The 13,785-nt window shown below is 49.0% G+C and overlaps 1 protein-coding gene across 1 annotated transcript in view; it reads left to right on the plus strand.

Annotated features, from left to right (window-relative positions):
• LOC311225122 (polypyrimidine tract-binding protein 1-like) overlaps positions 1-767 on the plus strand; it is a gene marked incomplete at its 3' end in the record, with an annotated part of 25,563 nt that extends 24,796 nt beyond the window's left edge. The window contains exon 13 of the mRNA XM_084310327.1: positions 718-767. Within this exon, the coding sequence (XP_084166453.1) occupies positions 718-767 (50 nt within the window). The remainder of the gene's footprint in view (positions 1-717) is intronic.
• Between the last annotated feature and the right edge of the window lie 13,018 nt (positions 768-13,785).

Raw genomic sequence — 13,785 nt, forward strand, 5'->3', positions numbered from 1 at the left:
TACTAATAGCTCTACTAAAACAACACTATAGTCTCTCTCTCTCACACACACACACACACACACACACACAGACACACACACACACACACACTCACCTGGGGTTGGAGCTGTTCCAGTAGACAGAGTGTCGATCGAAGATGATCTTGTCCTCCGCCCAGGCGGACAGCACCCAGGACAGGACGGACAGGACCACCACCTCCATCACGCACTGACGACGACGGAACTGCCACAGCAACATCATCCACGGGAGCTCTCTCTCTCTTTCTCTGTCTCCTACTATCTCCTACTCTCTCTCTCTCTCCGTCTGTCTCTCTCTGTCTCTCTCTCTCTCCTCTCTCTCTCCTACTATCTCCTACTCTCTCTCTCTCTCTCTCTCTCTGTCTCCTACTCTCTCTCTCTCCGTCTGTCTCTCTCTCTCCTACTCTGTCTCTCTCTCTCTCTGTCTCTCTCTCTCTGTCTCTCTCTGTCTCTATCTCTCCTATATCTCTCTCTCCTACTATCTCCTACTCTCTCTCTCTATCTCTCTCTCTGTCTGTCTCTCTCTGTCTCTCTATCTCTCTCTCCCTCTCTCTCTCTCTCTCTCTCTCTCTCTCTCTCTCTCTCTCTCTCTCTCTCTCTCTCTCTCTCTCTCTGTCTCTCTCTCTCTCTCCTCTTTCTCCCTCTCTCTCTCTCCTCTCTCTCTCTCCTCTCTCTCCCTCTCCCTCTCCTCTCTTCTAGATCACCAATGTCAGTTTGCGTTTGGACAGACGGTGGTTCATCGAGGGTGAATTTGATGCGGATTCCGTCCGGTTGGTATATTATAGCCCCGTCCCGGTCCCGGTCCCGGACACACTATAAATTGGACGTTTCAAACTTGATCATCTGCCTCCCGATGATGGTACTCCCGTTATATTTACACTTGCGTCCGCGGCGCGCGGGGTGCTGAGGCTGTGCGCGCGTCTCCTCTCTCTCTGCAGCGTCCGAAACTTTTCTCCCGTTATTTACGCGCCCGCCGCCTATATGGATGAGATGCGGAGGATTCCTCTTCTTTTCAGGGAAATAAAACAATTACCACCGAAAAATGCACCGAATAATAATGTTTTCGACAACCGACACGCCGGTCAAAAGAACCGGTCCTCCTCTCCTCTCCTCACGCTGACTTGGCCTCCTCCTCCCCGGTTCGGTTCTCGGTGTTTATCGGTGCGCGATCTCTGATCGCTCTTCCCTCCGCGCGGTGTTTACCGTCACGTCCCCCGGTGCGCAGATTGACGCTATAATAAAATCAGACTCCAAACTGCATCCCGTTGAGCCTTTTCTTCTTCTTCTTCTTCTTCTTTCTTCTTCTTCTTCTTCTTCAGTTCATACAGTAAACAAACATCTTCGATGATGAAAGCAGCCCTTCTTCCGTTGCTGTACGGCGCGGCGAACGGAATCACATAACTGCGAAACAACAGCATCCATCTCTCTCTCTCTCTCTCTCTCTCTCTCTCTCTCTCTCTCTCTCTCTCTCTCTCTCTCTCTCTCTCTCTCTCTCTCTCTCTCTCTCAGCTCTCTCACACACACGCACACACACTATAGGCTGTGCGCGTTCCAAGTTCGTGTTCACTCCGGTCCCGGTCCTCTAATCCGATTTGACTTCATTGCCCGCGGGCGGTGCTCCCGGTTCTGACCACAGCGCTGCCTGCGATCACGGACTATCGATTCAAACCCGCTTCCCTCCTGCATGCGGCGACACCACCACCGTGACCACACCGGTACCGATTACAGTGCAAGTAAAAACCTCCCACCGTGCGCTCTCTCTCTCTCTCTCTCTCTCTCTCTCTCTTCTCTTTCTCTCTCTCTCTCTCTCTGTGCGGGCGGGGCGGGCTGTCGCTCTCTCTCTCTCTGTCTCTCCTCCCTCTATCTCTCTCTCCCCCCTCTCTATCTCTCCCTCTCTCTCTGTCTCTCTCTCCCCCCGTCTCTCTCTCTCTCGCTCCCTCTCTCTATCTCTCTGTCCCCTCTCTCTCTTTCTCTCTCTCTCTCCCTCTCTCAGTCTCTCCTCTCTCTCCCTCTATCTCTCTGTCTCTCTCTCTCCCCTCTCTCTCCCCCCCTCTATCTCTCTCTCTCCCTCTCTCTCTGTCTCTCTCTTCCCCCCCCCCCCCTCTCTCTCTCTCTCTCTCTCTCTCTCTCTCTCTCTCTCTCTCTCTCTCTCTCTCTCTCTCTCTCTCTCTCCCTCTATCTCTCTGTCTCTCTCTCTCCCCCCTCTATCTCTCTCTCTCCCTCTCTCTGTCTCTCTCTTCCCCCCCTCTCTCTCTCTCTCTCCCTCTCTCTCTCTCTCTCTCTCCTCGGGGGACTCAGGTCTGACTCACTGACTTGCAAGGACGGTTCATGTGCACCGCAGCCTCTACATATAAAGCGCCCCCCCCCCGTGTGAAGTGAGCTATATCAAGTTGATCTCTGTTTTAAAGGTGAAGGTGGAGTGATGGCGTGATGGAGGGATGGAGGGATGGAGTGATGGAGTTCTTCATGGTTCACACACATTCACACACCGACGGCGGAGGCGACCATGCAAGGTGCCAACCTGCTCATCGGGAGCAATTAGGGGGTTAAGTGTCTTTGCTCAAGGACACATTGACACGCTGCCCGGGAGGAGCGGGAACCGAACCGGGAACCTCCGGATTAACACCTTCCGTGCCACAGTGTCGCCCATCGACATGACAAAAAAAAAGAAGGCATGAACAGGCTTATCATTCCTATTTCCTATTTCGAACCACATACGGGTGCCGGTACCTGTGAATCGATACCCAACGGTACCTTTTTTTTCCGGTACTTTGGTCTAAAAAGAATTGTATCTGCCTACCTCTGTTGTAAAAAATTAGTCCAAACTTCAAATGATTTATTATCATTATTATTTATTATAACAATTTTATTTTATTTTTATAATTATCTTTCTTCCCCTCTTTTTCCCGATTTTTCTCCCATCCCACCCTTCCTGGTTGTTGCGCACTCCCCCCTACTGTTGGTCCGGGAGGCCGGAGACTGTCACATGCTTTCCTCCGACGCACGTGCAGCCAACCTGGCCGCGCAGGTTCTCACCGGGGAGAGTAACTGTGAGCAGGCGCCCCGACCGAACTGTAGGGTCACTGTCCACAACGCCCAGGACCCACCCTTCAGCTTTCCCACCCTCTAATACAGCCAATGGACCTATCTCAAACCCTGCCCTTTTTTCTTGATCCTCCAATCACAACTGTCGCTGTCCGAGGTAAGCGACAGTTGTGATTGGAGGATCAAGAAAAGAGGGCAGGGTTTGAGATAGGTCCGAGCGGCCAGCCAAGCTGATAGCAACGCCGGCGTTGGTGACGAACGCAATCTCCGCTACGCCACCTGACCGCCCGAACAATTTGTTAATATATATATATATATATATATATATATATATATATATATATATATATATATATATATATATATATATATATATATATATATATAATATTGCAGCGAGCGCTGTCTGCATCTAGCTTTGTAAAGTGTAACCCACACTTGCCACCGTTTTCGGCTCGCCAGCGCCCCCGACTGCTTTGTTGTTGAATCACGTCAAATCCTAGGTATAAGCGTGTATCGTACGCGCGTGAACGTTGACGTTTTTTATGTTTTTACACTACCGAAATGTGGCACCGGCGGATCTCACGTGAATCGGCACTCGGTATAGTACCGACGTGATTCGGTCGATATACCCTTAAAAGTACCGGATTCCGGGCGGTCAGGTGGCGTAGCGGAGATTGCGTTCGTCACCAACCCCGGAGACGTTGGATTCGCCTGTTCGAATCCAGCTCACAGCTCCAGGGTTGTCACCAGCTTGGCTGGCCGTTCACACTAATACAATTGGCAGTATTAGAGGGTGGGAGAAGCTGGCGGGGTGGGTCCGGGTCGTTGTAAACAGCGACTCCTACAGTTCGGTCGGGGTGCCTGCTCAGCGCGGATAGGATCTAAGTGGGATAGTGTGATCCTTCCACACGTTACACCCTCTCAGTGAGAGTCCGCGCTGCCAGGTGAAAAGAAGCGGTTGATTGGCTGGACGTGTGTCGGAGGAAGCACGTGATAGCCTCCACTCTCCCAGATGATCTGACTGTGCGCAGCGACCAGGAAGGGGATTGGGAATTGGCATAACGACTAACATTGGGATGGGAGAAAATCGGAGGAAAAAGGAGGGGGAAAAGATAAAAAAAATAAATAAAAAAAAACTTACCGGATGATTCCGTGCCCATCCCTAGTAAAGTGTCCTAGTTTTCCCCCTCTGCTACGGCCTGTTCGCTGCCTGCAAAGTAATGTCTATAATTTGCGCGCCGCATGGCAGGGAGCGGAGCCTCGCACCCCCATAACCCAAATACAGCTGCGTGGCGTCTGCCCGGCCTATGAATTATTCATCATCTGTCTGGGGCTGCAATATGGAAACAGGTGGCTGTTCTCCTGATGGCTCCTGTTTTAGGGACGACGCCACAAGGGTACTGGTGCTCACCTCAGCCTCAGGCTCATAGTGCGCTCTCTCCCTCTCTCTCCCTCCCTCTGTGGGGGCTATGCTGTCTCTCTATTTCTCTCTCTCCTCCCTCTCTCTCTGCTCTCGCTATCCCCCTCTCCCTCCCTCCCTCCCTCTGTGGGGGCTATGCTGTCTCTCTATTTCTCTCTCTCTCCCTCCCTCTCTGTGGGGGCTATGCTGTCTCTCTTCCTCTCACTCTCTCTCTCCCTCGCTCTCTTTCTCTTATCTCGCTCTCCCCTCTCTCTCTTCCTCCCTCTCTCTGTGGGGGCTATGCTGTCTCTTTCTCTCTCTCTCCCTCTCTCTTCTCTCGCTATCCCCCTCTCCCTCCCTCTCTGTGGGGGCTATGCTGTCTCTCTCTTCCTCTCACCTCTCTCTTCCCTCGCTCTCTCTCTTATCTCGCTCTCCCCTCTCTCTCCCTCCCTCTCTCTGTGGGGGCTATGCTGTCTCTCTCTCCTGCTCTCTCTCTCCCTCCCTCCCTCACTCTCTCTCTCTGATCTCGCTCTCCCCCTCTCCCTCTCCCTCCCTCTGGGGGGCTATGGTGTCTCTCTCTTTCTCTCTCTTTCCCTCTCTCTGTCTCTCTCGCTCTCTCTCCCTCCCTCTCTCTGTGGGGCTAAGCTGTCTCTCTCCCTCGCTCTCTCTTTCCCTCCCTCGCCTCTTCTCTTATCTCGCTCTCCTACCTCTCTGTGGGGGCTATGGTGTCTCTCTCTTTCTCTCTCTCTCCCTCTCTCTCGCTCTCCCTCCCTCGCTCTCTTCTCTCGCTCTCCCCTCTCTCTCTCCCTCCCTCTCTCTGTGGGGGCTATGCTGTGTCTTTCTCTCTCTCTCCCTCTCTGTCTTCTCTCGCTATCCCCCTCTCTCTCCCTCTCTGTGGGGGCTATGCTGTCTCTCTCTTCCTCTCACTCTCTCTCTCCCTCGCTCTCTCTCTTATCTCGCTCTCCCCCTCTCTCTCCCTCCCTCTCTCTGTGGGGGCTATGCTGTCTCTCTCTCCCTCGCTCTCTCTCTCCCTCCCTCCCTCACTCTCTCTCTCTGATCTCGCTCTCCCCTCTCCCTCTCCCTTCCCTCTGGGGGGCTATGGTGTCTCTCTCTTCTCTCTCTTTCCCTCTCTCTGTCTCTCTGTCTCTCTCTCCCTCCCTCTCTCTGTGGGGGCTAAGCTGTCTCTCTCTCCCTCGCTCTCTCTCCCTCCCTCGCTCTCTCTCTCTTATCTCGCTCTCCTACCTCTCTGTGGGGGCTATGGTGTCTCTCTCTTCCCTCTCTCTCTCTCTCTCGCTCTCTCTCCCTCCCTCGCTCTCTTCTCTCGCTCTCCCCTCTCTTTCTCCCTCCCTCTCTCTGTGGGGGCTATGCTGTCTCTTTCTCTCTCTCTCCTTCTCTGTGTGTCTCTCCCTCTCTCTCCCTCCCTCTCTCTGCGGGGGCTATGCTGTCTCTCTCTCTCTCTGTCTCTGTCTCTCTCCCCCTCCCTCTCTCCCTCCATCCCTCGCTCTCTCACTCACTCTCTGCTGTGTCACTCTGGAGAGAAAAAGTTGGCTAATCCCGGACCTCCGCAGAAGACCGTAGAGCGTAGACTAAACAATACCACCTCGCGATGGCGTCTCCGGCTGCACCTAAAGTGATCCTAAATCACTAGATATTCTGGTGAGAGTGCACGCCGGTACACATCTCTCTCTCTTGTATATAAGAGGCCGGGGATATATATATATATGGTCTGCAAAGCCTGTGATTGCTTCCCCCCCCCGAACGCGAGAGGAGACATCAATTACACGGACGTGAAATTATCCCACCGAGCCCCAGAGATGTAAATAATACAGAAAGGATGAAGGCCGAGCCGATCAAATCATATTGTGTCAGACTACGGTCCCCCGTGCCAGGTTTGCTTTTTGGGTGTGTTTGTGTGTGGTGTCTCTCTATCTATCTATCTATCTATCTATCTATCTATCTATCTATCTATCTATCTATCTATCTATCTATCTATCTATCTATCTATCTATCTATCTATCTATCTATCTATCTATCTATCTCTGTGTCTATCTATCTATATCTCTCTCCCTCCCTCCCTCCATCTCTCTCCTGCCCCCCCCCCCTCTCTCTGTGTCTATCTTTCTCTCCCTCTCTCTCTCCTGCCCCCCCTCTCTCTCCGTCTATCTTTCTCTCCCTCCCTCTCTCTCTCTCCTGCCCCCTCTCTCTCTGTGTGTATCTATCTATCTTTCTCTCCCTCCCTCCCTCTTTCTCTCTCTCCCTCCCTCTCTCGCTCTCCTGCCCCCCCCCTCTCTCTCTCTCCCTCCACCCTTCTCTCTATCTCCCTCCCTCTCTCCTGCCCCCCCATCCCTCCCTCCCTCCCTCTCTCCTGCCCCCCCCTCTCTCTCTCTCCCTCTCTCTCTCCCTCCTCCCTCTCTCCTGCCCCCCCCTCTCCCTCTCTCTCTCTCCCTCTCTCCCTCCCTCCCTCCTGCCCCCCCTCTCTCTCTCCCTCTCTCCCTCCCTCCTCTCCTGCCCCCTCTCTCTCTCTCCCTCTCTCTCCCTCCCTCCCTCTCTCCCTCTCTCCTGCCCCCCCCTCCTCTCTCTCTCTCTCTCCCTCCTCTCTCTCTCTCTCTCTCTCCTCTCTCCCTCCCTCTCTCCTGCCCCCCTCTCTCTCTCTCTCTCTCCCTCCCTCCTCCCTCCCCCCTCCCTCCTCTCTCTCTCCCTCCCTCCCTCTCTCCTGCCCCCCCCCTCTCTCTCTCTCTCTCTCCCTCCCTCCCTCCCTCCCTCCCTCCCTCCCTCTCTCCCTCCTTCTCTCCTGCCCCCCCCCTCTCTCTCTCTCCACAATAATAAGGTAAATAAATGTTCCCAGATGCTGGGTGATCACGGCCCCACATGGTTCTGTTTAATCACGCGCTCGTCTGTCCGGACAGAACAGAACACGTGACGGGTCCGGATTCACAACAAACAGGAGGGGGAGTGTGTGTGTGTGTGTGTGTGTGTGTGTGTGTGTGTGTGTGTGTGTGTGTGTGTGTGTGTGTGTGTGTGTGTGTGTGTGTGTGTGTGTGGCTCGTGCTGTGTGTGTGTGTGTGTGTGTGGCTCGTGCTGTGTGTGTGTGTGTGCTCGTGCTGTTGGTGTGTGTGTGCTCGTGCTGTGTGTGTGTAGCTCGTGCTGTGTGTGCGTGTGTGTGGCTCGTGCTGTGTGTGTGTGTGTGTGTGTGTGTGTGTGTGTGTGTGTGTGGCTCGTGCTGTGTGTGTAGCTCGTGCTGTGTGTGTGTGTGTGTGTGTGTGTGTGTGTGTGTGTGTGTGTGTGTGTGTGTGTGTAGCTCGTTCTGTGTGTGTGTGTGGCTCGTGCTGTGTGTGTGTGTGTAGCTCGTGCTGTGTGTGTGTGTAGCTCGTGCGTGTGTGTGTGTGTAGCTCGTGCTGTGTGTGTGTGTGTAGCTCGTGCTGTGTGTGTGTGTGTAGCTCGTGCTGTGTGTGTGTGTGTAGCTCGTGCTGTGTGTGTGTGTGTAGCTCGTTCTGTGTGTGTGTGTGTAGCTTGTGCTGTGTGTGTGTGTGTGTAGCTTGTGCTGTGTGTGTGGTGTGTGTAGCTCGTGCTGTGTGTGTGTGTGTGTAGCTCGTTCTGTGTGTGTGTGTGTAGCTCGTTCTGTGTGTGTGTGTGTAGCTGTGCTGTGTGTGTGTGTGTGTAGCTCGTTCTGTGTGTGTGTGTGTAGCTTGTGCTGTGTGTGTGTGTGTGTAGCTCGTTCTGTGTGTGTGTGTGTGTAGCTTGTGCTGTGTGTGTGTGTGTGTAGCTCGTTCTGTGTGTGTGTGTGTAGCTTGTGCTGTGTGTGTGTGTGTAGCTCGTTCTGTGTGTGTGTGTGTAGCTTGTGCTGTGTTAGGCTGCGTTAAACAGACACAAAAAAACGAAAACAAATGTTTAACTCCTTGTGGCCCGACCGCAAGGACATTTTGGGAGGCAGGGGTTCAGGCCTATACGGCCTAAAGCCTTTAACCCTTTCACACTACAGATGGTTAACCGTCTGTAGTGTGGTAGCGAAAGGGTTAACCTTATATGTAGTGTGGTTGTGAAAGGGTTAACCTTCTGCAGTGTGGTTGTGAAAGGGTTAACCCATTGTCGTGTGGCAGTGAGTGAAAGGGTTAACCTTCTGTATCGTCGCAGTGAAAGGGTTAAACATTTGGTAGTGAAAGGGTTAACAGGGTGGGGAGACATTTTCTTTTACTATTATGCACTTTGCTACTAAGTAACCTATATTACTACCTACTAGGGGTGTAACCAGGGCCGGTTATAGGTTTAGGCAGTATAGGCAAATGCTAAGGGCGCCACCACCCAGAGGGGGGGGGGGGGGGATATATATATATATATATATTTTTTTTTATTATTATTATAATTTTTTTTACTAATACTACTAGTTATTTCGAAATACTGAAGTCTTATCTATAGTACAGGTCCAACATGTATAACAATCCCATGGAAAATTACAATGGCTCATTCATTTGGACGGCAAGTGAGAAATTCTCCAAACAAACAACTTCTTCATCTTCTTCTCTCTTTACTGTGTGGAACAGAACAAACTGTGATGCAAGGGGGCAACAGATACAATCCTGCCTAGGGCAGCCAATTGGTCAGAGCCAGCCCTGGGTGTAACGGTACACAAAAACCTCGGTATTGAAGTCACGGTTCGGTACGGGTTTTCAGTACAGTGGGGGAAAGTTTGGCTTTTCATGTTCCACCCAGGGGTGATGTAGTGTGCAGTAACTAATTGTACTTGTAGGGTTAGGGTTAGGGTTAAAAAAAAAAACAGCCCCGGGTGGGCGGTCGTTAGTGGTTAACATACCGTTGTATTCGTTCGGTACACAGCCGTTTGGTACGGTACACACTGAAACGGTTCGGTACGGATACGAGTACCTTTACACCCCTACTACCTACTATGCTAATATTATGTCTTTACTACTATATGCACTCAAGACTGTAGCACTCCAAGTTCGACACTGTTTGACGAACAATCTTACTGACCCTTAGCTGCCAGAGTTGTACCCTTCCTGCTTGACTTGTTGTGCAGAACTTGTACTTTGGATAAAAGCGTTCAGCTAAATTACTAAATGTAAACGATAAGAGCAAAATGGCCGCCGTGTGACTATAAGGTCGAGGGCTGACGGAACGAGAGGGAAAACCCACGACGTGGGAAACAGATATTTCTTTTCCTCATCCAGGAAACTATTTGGCCAAAGAAACATTTCCCTTTCATGTTTTCTCTCTGCTGCTCTTTAAAATGGTGCATATGAACTGAACGTGACCATGAGGTTATAAATGCACAGATAATTATCTTTAGTTTGAGAGGATCTTCATGCATAATTGAAGGGGCAGTTAAAAAATGTAAAGCGTTTAAAAAATAAACATTTAACATAGCCCCCCCCCCCCCCCCCCCTTTCACTACCACACTACAGAAGGTTAACCCTTTACTATCACACTACAGAGGGAACCGTCTGTAGTGTGATAGTAAAGGGTTAACCTTCTGTAGTGTGGTAGTTAAAGGGTTAACCCTTTGTCATGTGGCAGTGAAAGGGTTAACCTTCGGTATTGTCACAGTGAAAGGGTTAACCTTCTGTAGTGTGGTAGTGAAAGGGTTAACCTTCTATAGTATGGTAGTGAAAGGGCTAACCTTCTGTAGTGTGGCAGTGAAAGGGTTAACCTTCTGTGTTGTCGCAGTGAAAGGGTTAACCATTTGGTAGTGCGGTAGTGAAAGGGTTCATTCATTCATTCAATCTTTATTTAATCTGGAAGGATGATTGAGAACAAGCTCTCTGACGTTGAGAAATACACAACACATAATAAACACAAAATAAGAAAATAGTGGCTCAGGAGGTAGAGCAGTCGTCTGGTAGTCAGAAGGTTTACGGTTCGATTTCCGTTCCTCCGGGGGCAGCGTGTTGAAGTGTCCTTGAGCAAGACACTAACTGCTCCTTGATTGATTGATTGAAGATTGTATTTAACAGATTAGCAGAATGGGTACAATACAGTACGGCTCAATACACACAATTGTTTTTTTTTTATCCACTTTTTCTCCCATTTTTTCTATATTTTCCTCCCATCCCAATTTCGTATCATCCAATTCAACCCTCCCCTGTCACGAACGCTGTTTCTTGCCTCCCACAAGCCGGCTGCAATGTGGACTAAGTCATACATAGCACAAGTCCCCTCCGATACTTGAGGTAACAGCAGTCGCATCTTTTCACCTGCGCAGCTCGATCTCTCAGTGGCGAGGAGTAACGCGTGGGAGGCTCACGCTGTCCCCACCCATCAGTTTCCCACCCCCTAATACGGCCAATGTGTATTAGTATGAACAACCAGCTAAACTGAAAGCAATGTGGAGCGCTGGGCTCGAACTGACGAGCCCAGCGTCTATGCATTCGTGGTGAGCGCCTTGCCCACTACGCCACGTAGCCGCCCTCAGTACTGCTACATCTATACATTTATGACATACCAGATTTGCAAATACAGTACTGTTTGTGGTACAAAAAGAGTCCAGAAAAGGGAGTATATACATTTGACGTAAAAACGTAGTGATGAGCAGGTCGGCACCACCCTGCATGGTCGCCTCCGCCGTCGGTGTGTGAACGTGTGACTGAACGGGTAAAAATGTGAGAAACAAAACTGTAAAGTGCTTTGGATTTACATCCACTTACACGGTATTTACATAAAGTCAATCGATTAAACATTTAAAAATAATTAAAAACAACTTGTGTGGTGGTGAAGTGGTTTGTTTGCCGTTAAACGATTTCAACTGACCAAGAGATACTCGTATAATGAATTGAGTTTTTAAAGTGCATTGCAAATAAACAAGTCCACGTTTTCCGTGATTCGAATGCAGTATAGATTTATTTTATACCAACGGCTCCTCGAACCGATTCAGACTTTAAGTAGCAATTGGTCTGGTCGGCCAATTTACTCCCAGAGAGAGAGAAGTCTGCAACACACACACACACACACACACACACACACACACACACACACACACACACACACACACACAAAAAGAAAACCGCCAAAACAGAGCGTCGTTGTTGACATGTTGTTTTCCATTACTCTTCTAGGCAATTACACAACCGCTCACATTTCAACGTGGCTCTGGGTGGAATACTAAACTAAACGGCTGCAGCAGGTAAACAAGGATGTGAGGAACCCATCAGATCTGCCCCCGGAACCATCAGAAGAAGAAGGTTCACGCTGCTGCTTAGCACAACAAGTTATACTCCTGCATGTTGAAAGAAGAAACTATAAGTGCCTTGAAATAAGATATCAACTGCCTGGTGGTGGTATAACGTTTTCTGTTTATTTTTTTGCAAAACATCATCAAAGTGGCGGGTGGCGCCGGGGGTCAAGTTTGTTTTTGTGCAGCGCGCGTGCGTGGGCGTGTGTGGAGATATATAAATGATATATCATCTGATGATATAAATTATTATTATATTACAGAGAGAATGTGTACCGCCGCCTTTAGCGTCCTTGAACCGATCACCCACAGTATGGATGAGTAGAGATGAAGAATCTGGAGGAGGTCGTCTTAAAATAACTATTGTTATGCATCAGAGTGGCGTTTCTGTCTCGACTGTGACCTTCGTCGTGATTGTTGGGTACGGATGGGGGTACATTTTTAAATCAAAACTGTCCATATACTTTAATAACCTGACGGTCGTTGTTATGATTATTCCCGGTGCTCGGTCGGTGTGTGGAACTGGAGGTCAAACACTAATGTCTGCCCTTGTGTCTCTAAACACGTGTGGAAATCAACACCCTCCACACGGGCGGGCGAGGCGCAGGTGGGATTAGGCGGCCAATTCCACCTCCCCTCGAATAGTTTCCTCTTGACTGATTCCGACCTTCCCTCCCCCCCAAACACTCACACTCTAAAAGGCTGGAAAAAGAGGTGAGGTTAATCTCCTTTATCTCTAAGAAAAGGTAGAGAAACAAAAGGAATACAGGAAGAATGCCAAGGCAAGGAGACGGATCATTCACAGCCTCTTGAGTCCTGGCGCGTCTGTGAGTGAGTGGCAGGTAAAGTCACCTCTGCTCGCCAGCAGAGAGCAACGGCTCCCCCTAGTGGCTCCGTGGGGTAAAAGTCAAGAGTACAAAACGTGAGGCACCCTGTATTGGGTCTCAGGCCTCCAACTATTTAACCCTTATGTGGTCTTTAGGGTCATTCTTGACCCGGCAAGGTAAAACTATACTATAAAAATAGTAATACTAAATATAAATAAATAAAATAATAATAATAAATATACTAAACTTTTGTTCAGAAGTTATATTCTAATATTGTTCTATTATAGTCAGAAAACATTATTATCTACGGGTTTCACATTTAGTATATTATGATTGAACAACCTCATTTTCATCTTAAAAATAAGGGACATGATGTGTCTCAGGGGCCATAAAATCAAATTACAATGGGATTATATGGTTATGAATGCATATAGTTAGTTAGGATGTAGTATTATTAACTATATTGAGTGATACTCCTTTCTTTTTAGTGGTCAGGAGGACTGAGTTAGACCCCGGGTCAACATGAGGGTTAACTCGTCTCCTCCTTGTCGACTTCATCTTCACGTTTGAAGTTAATTTAACGGCGTACGATAAGACATAAGACATTACAGATAAAAGTAACGTTACAAAATGGTCAGATAAAACATCCGCACAGAACACGTGATTTATACAATAATAGGCTTCGGTGTCATTTTCGCCTAGTGCGAGTATTTCACCAAACACCACATGTTCATGTACCACTTTAAAGATTCATTATCATTAATAAGCAGCATTCCAAATTCTCGTTAGAAACCTGTGCTATTATCAGGAATATAGTGCCGCTAATGTTTAGTAAAGTCGGGGCATCAGAGAGCTTCCGTTTTGCCGGGTGCCGTGTTTTCCATCTCGTTGACAAAATACGGTGGATATGATATTCCATATCACTGAATAATTTAACAGCTATATACAAACCGTTTTCCCCAGTGGACAGACTAGCCTTCAGTGTCGAGCTGATCAGCCAGCCGGCCTTGATTACAGGTAATAACGACGCGAGACGACTGGAAGTGGTATTTTCTTTGTTAATTAAAATAAGTGGTCTACACATGTTATAATAACAGCTCTACATTATTTCCGACAGCCATCACTGATAGTGTTACTATGACCAGTCTCTTCTCTGCAGTGAACAGAACATGTATTTCCTGGTGTCCCATTCCCACTTTATCCAATCACATAAATAATAAATAAAAACAAGTTTAAGTAAATATGTACTTGAAATAATCTGCCAGTGAGTGCAGTAAGCAAATCTGGCTTGGCAAGACTTCTTGAAATAAGTA

The sequence above is a fragment of the Notolepis coatsorum genome (assembly GCF_963971535.1).
Source record: "Notolepis coatsorum genome assembly, chromosome: 3".
NCBI classification, from domain to species: Eukaryota; Metazoa; Chordata; class Actinopteri; order Aulopiformes; family Paralepididae; genus Notolepis; species Notolepis coatsorum.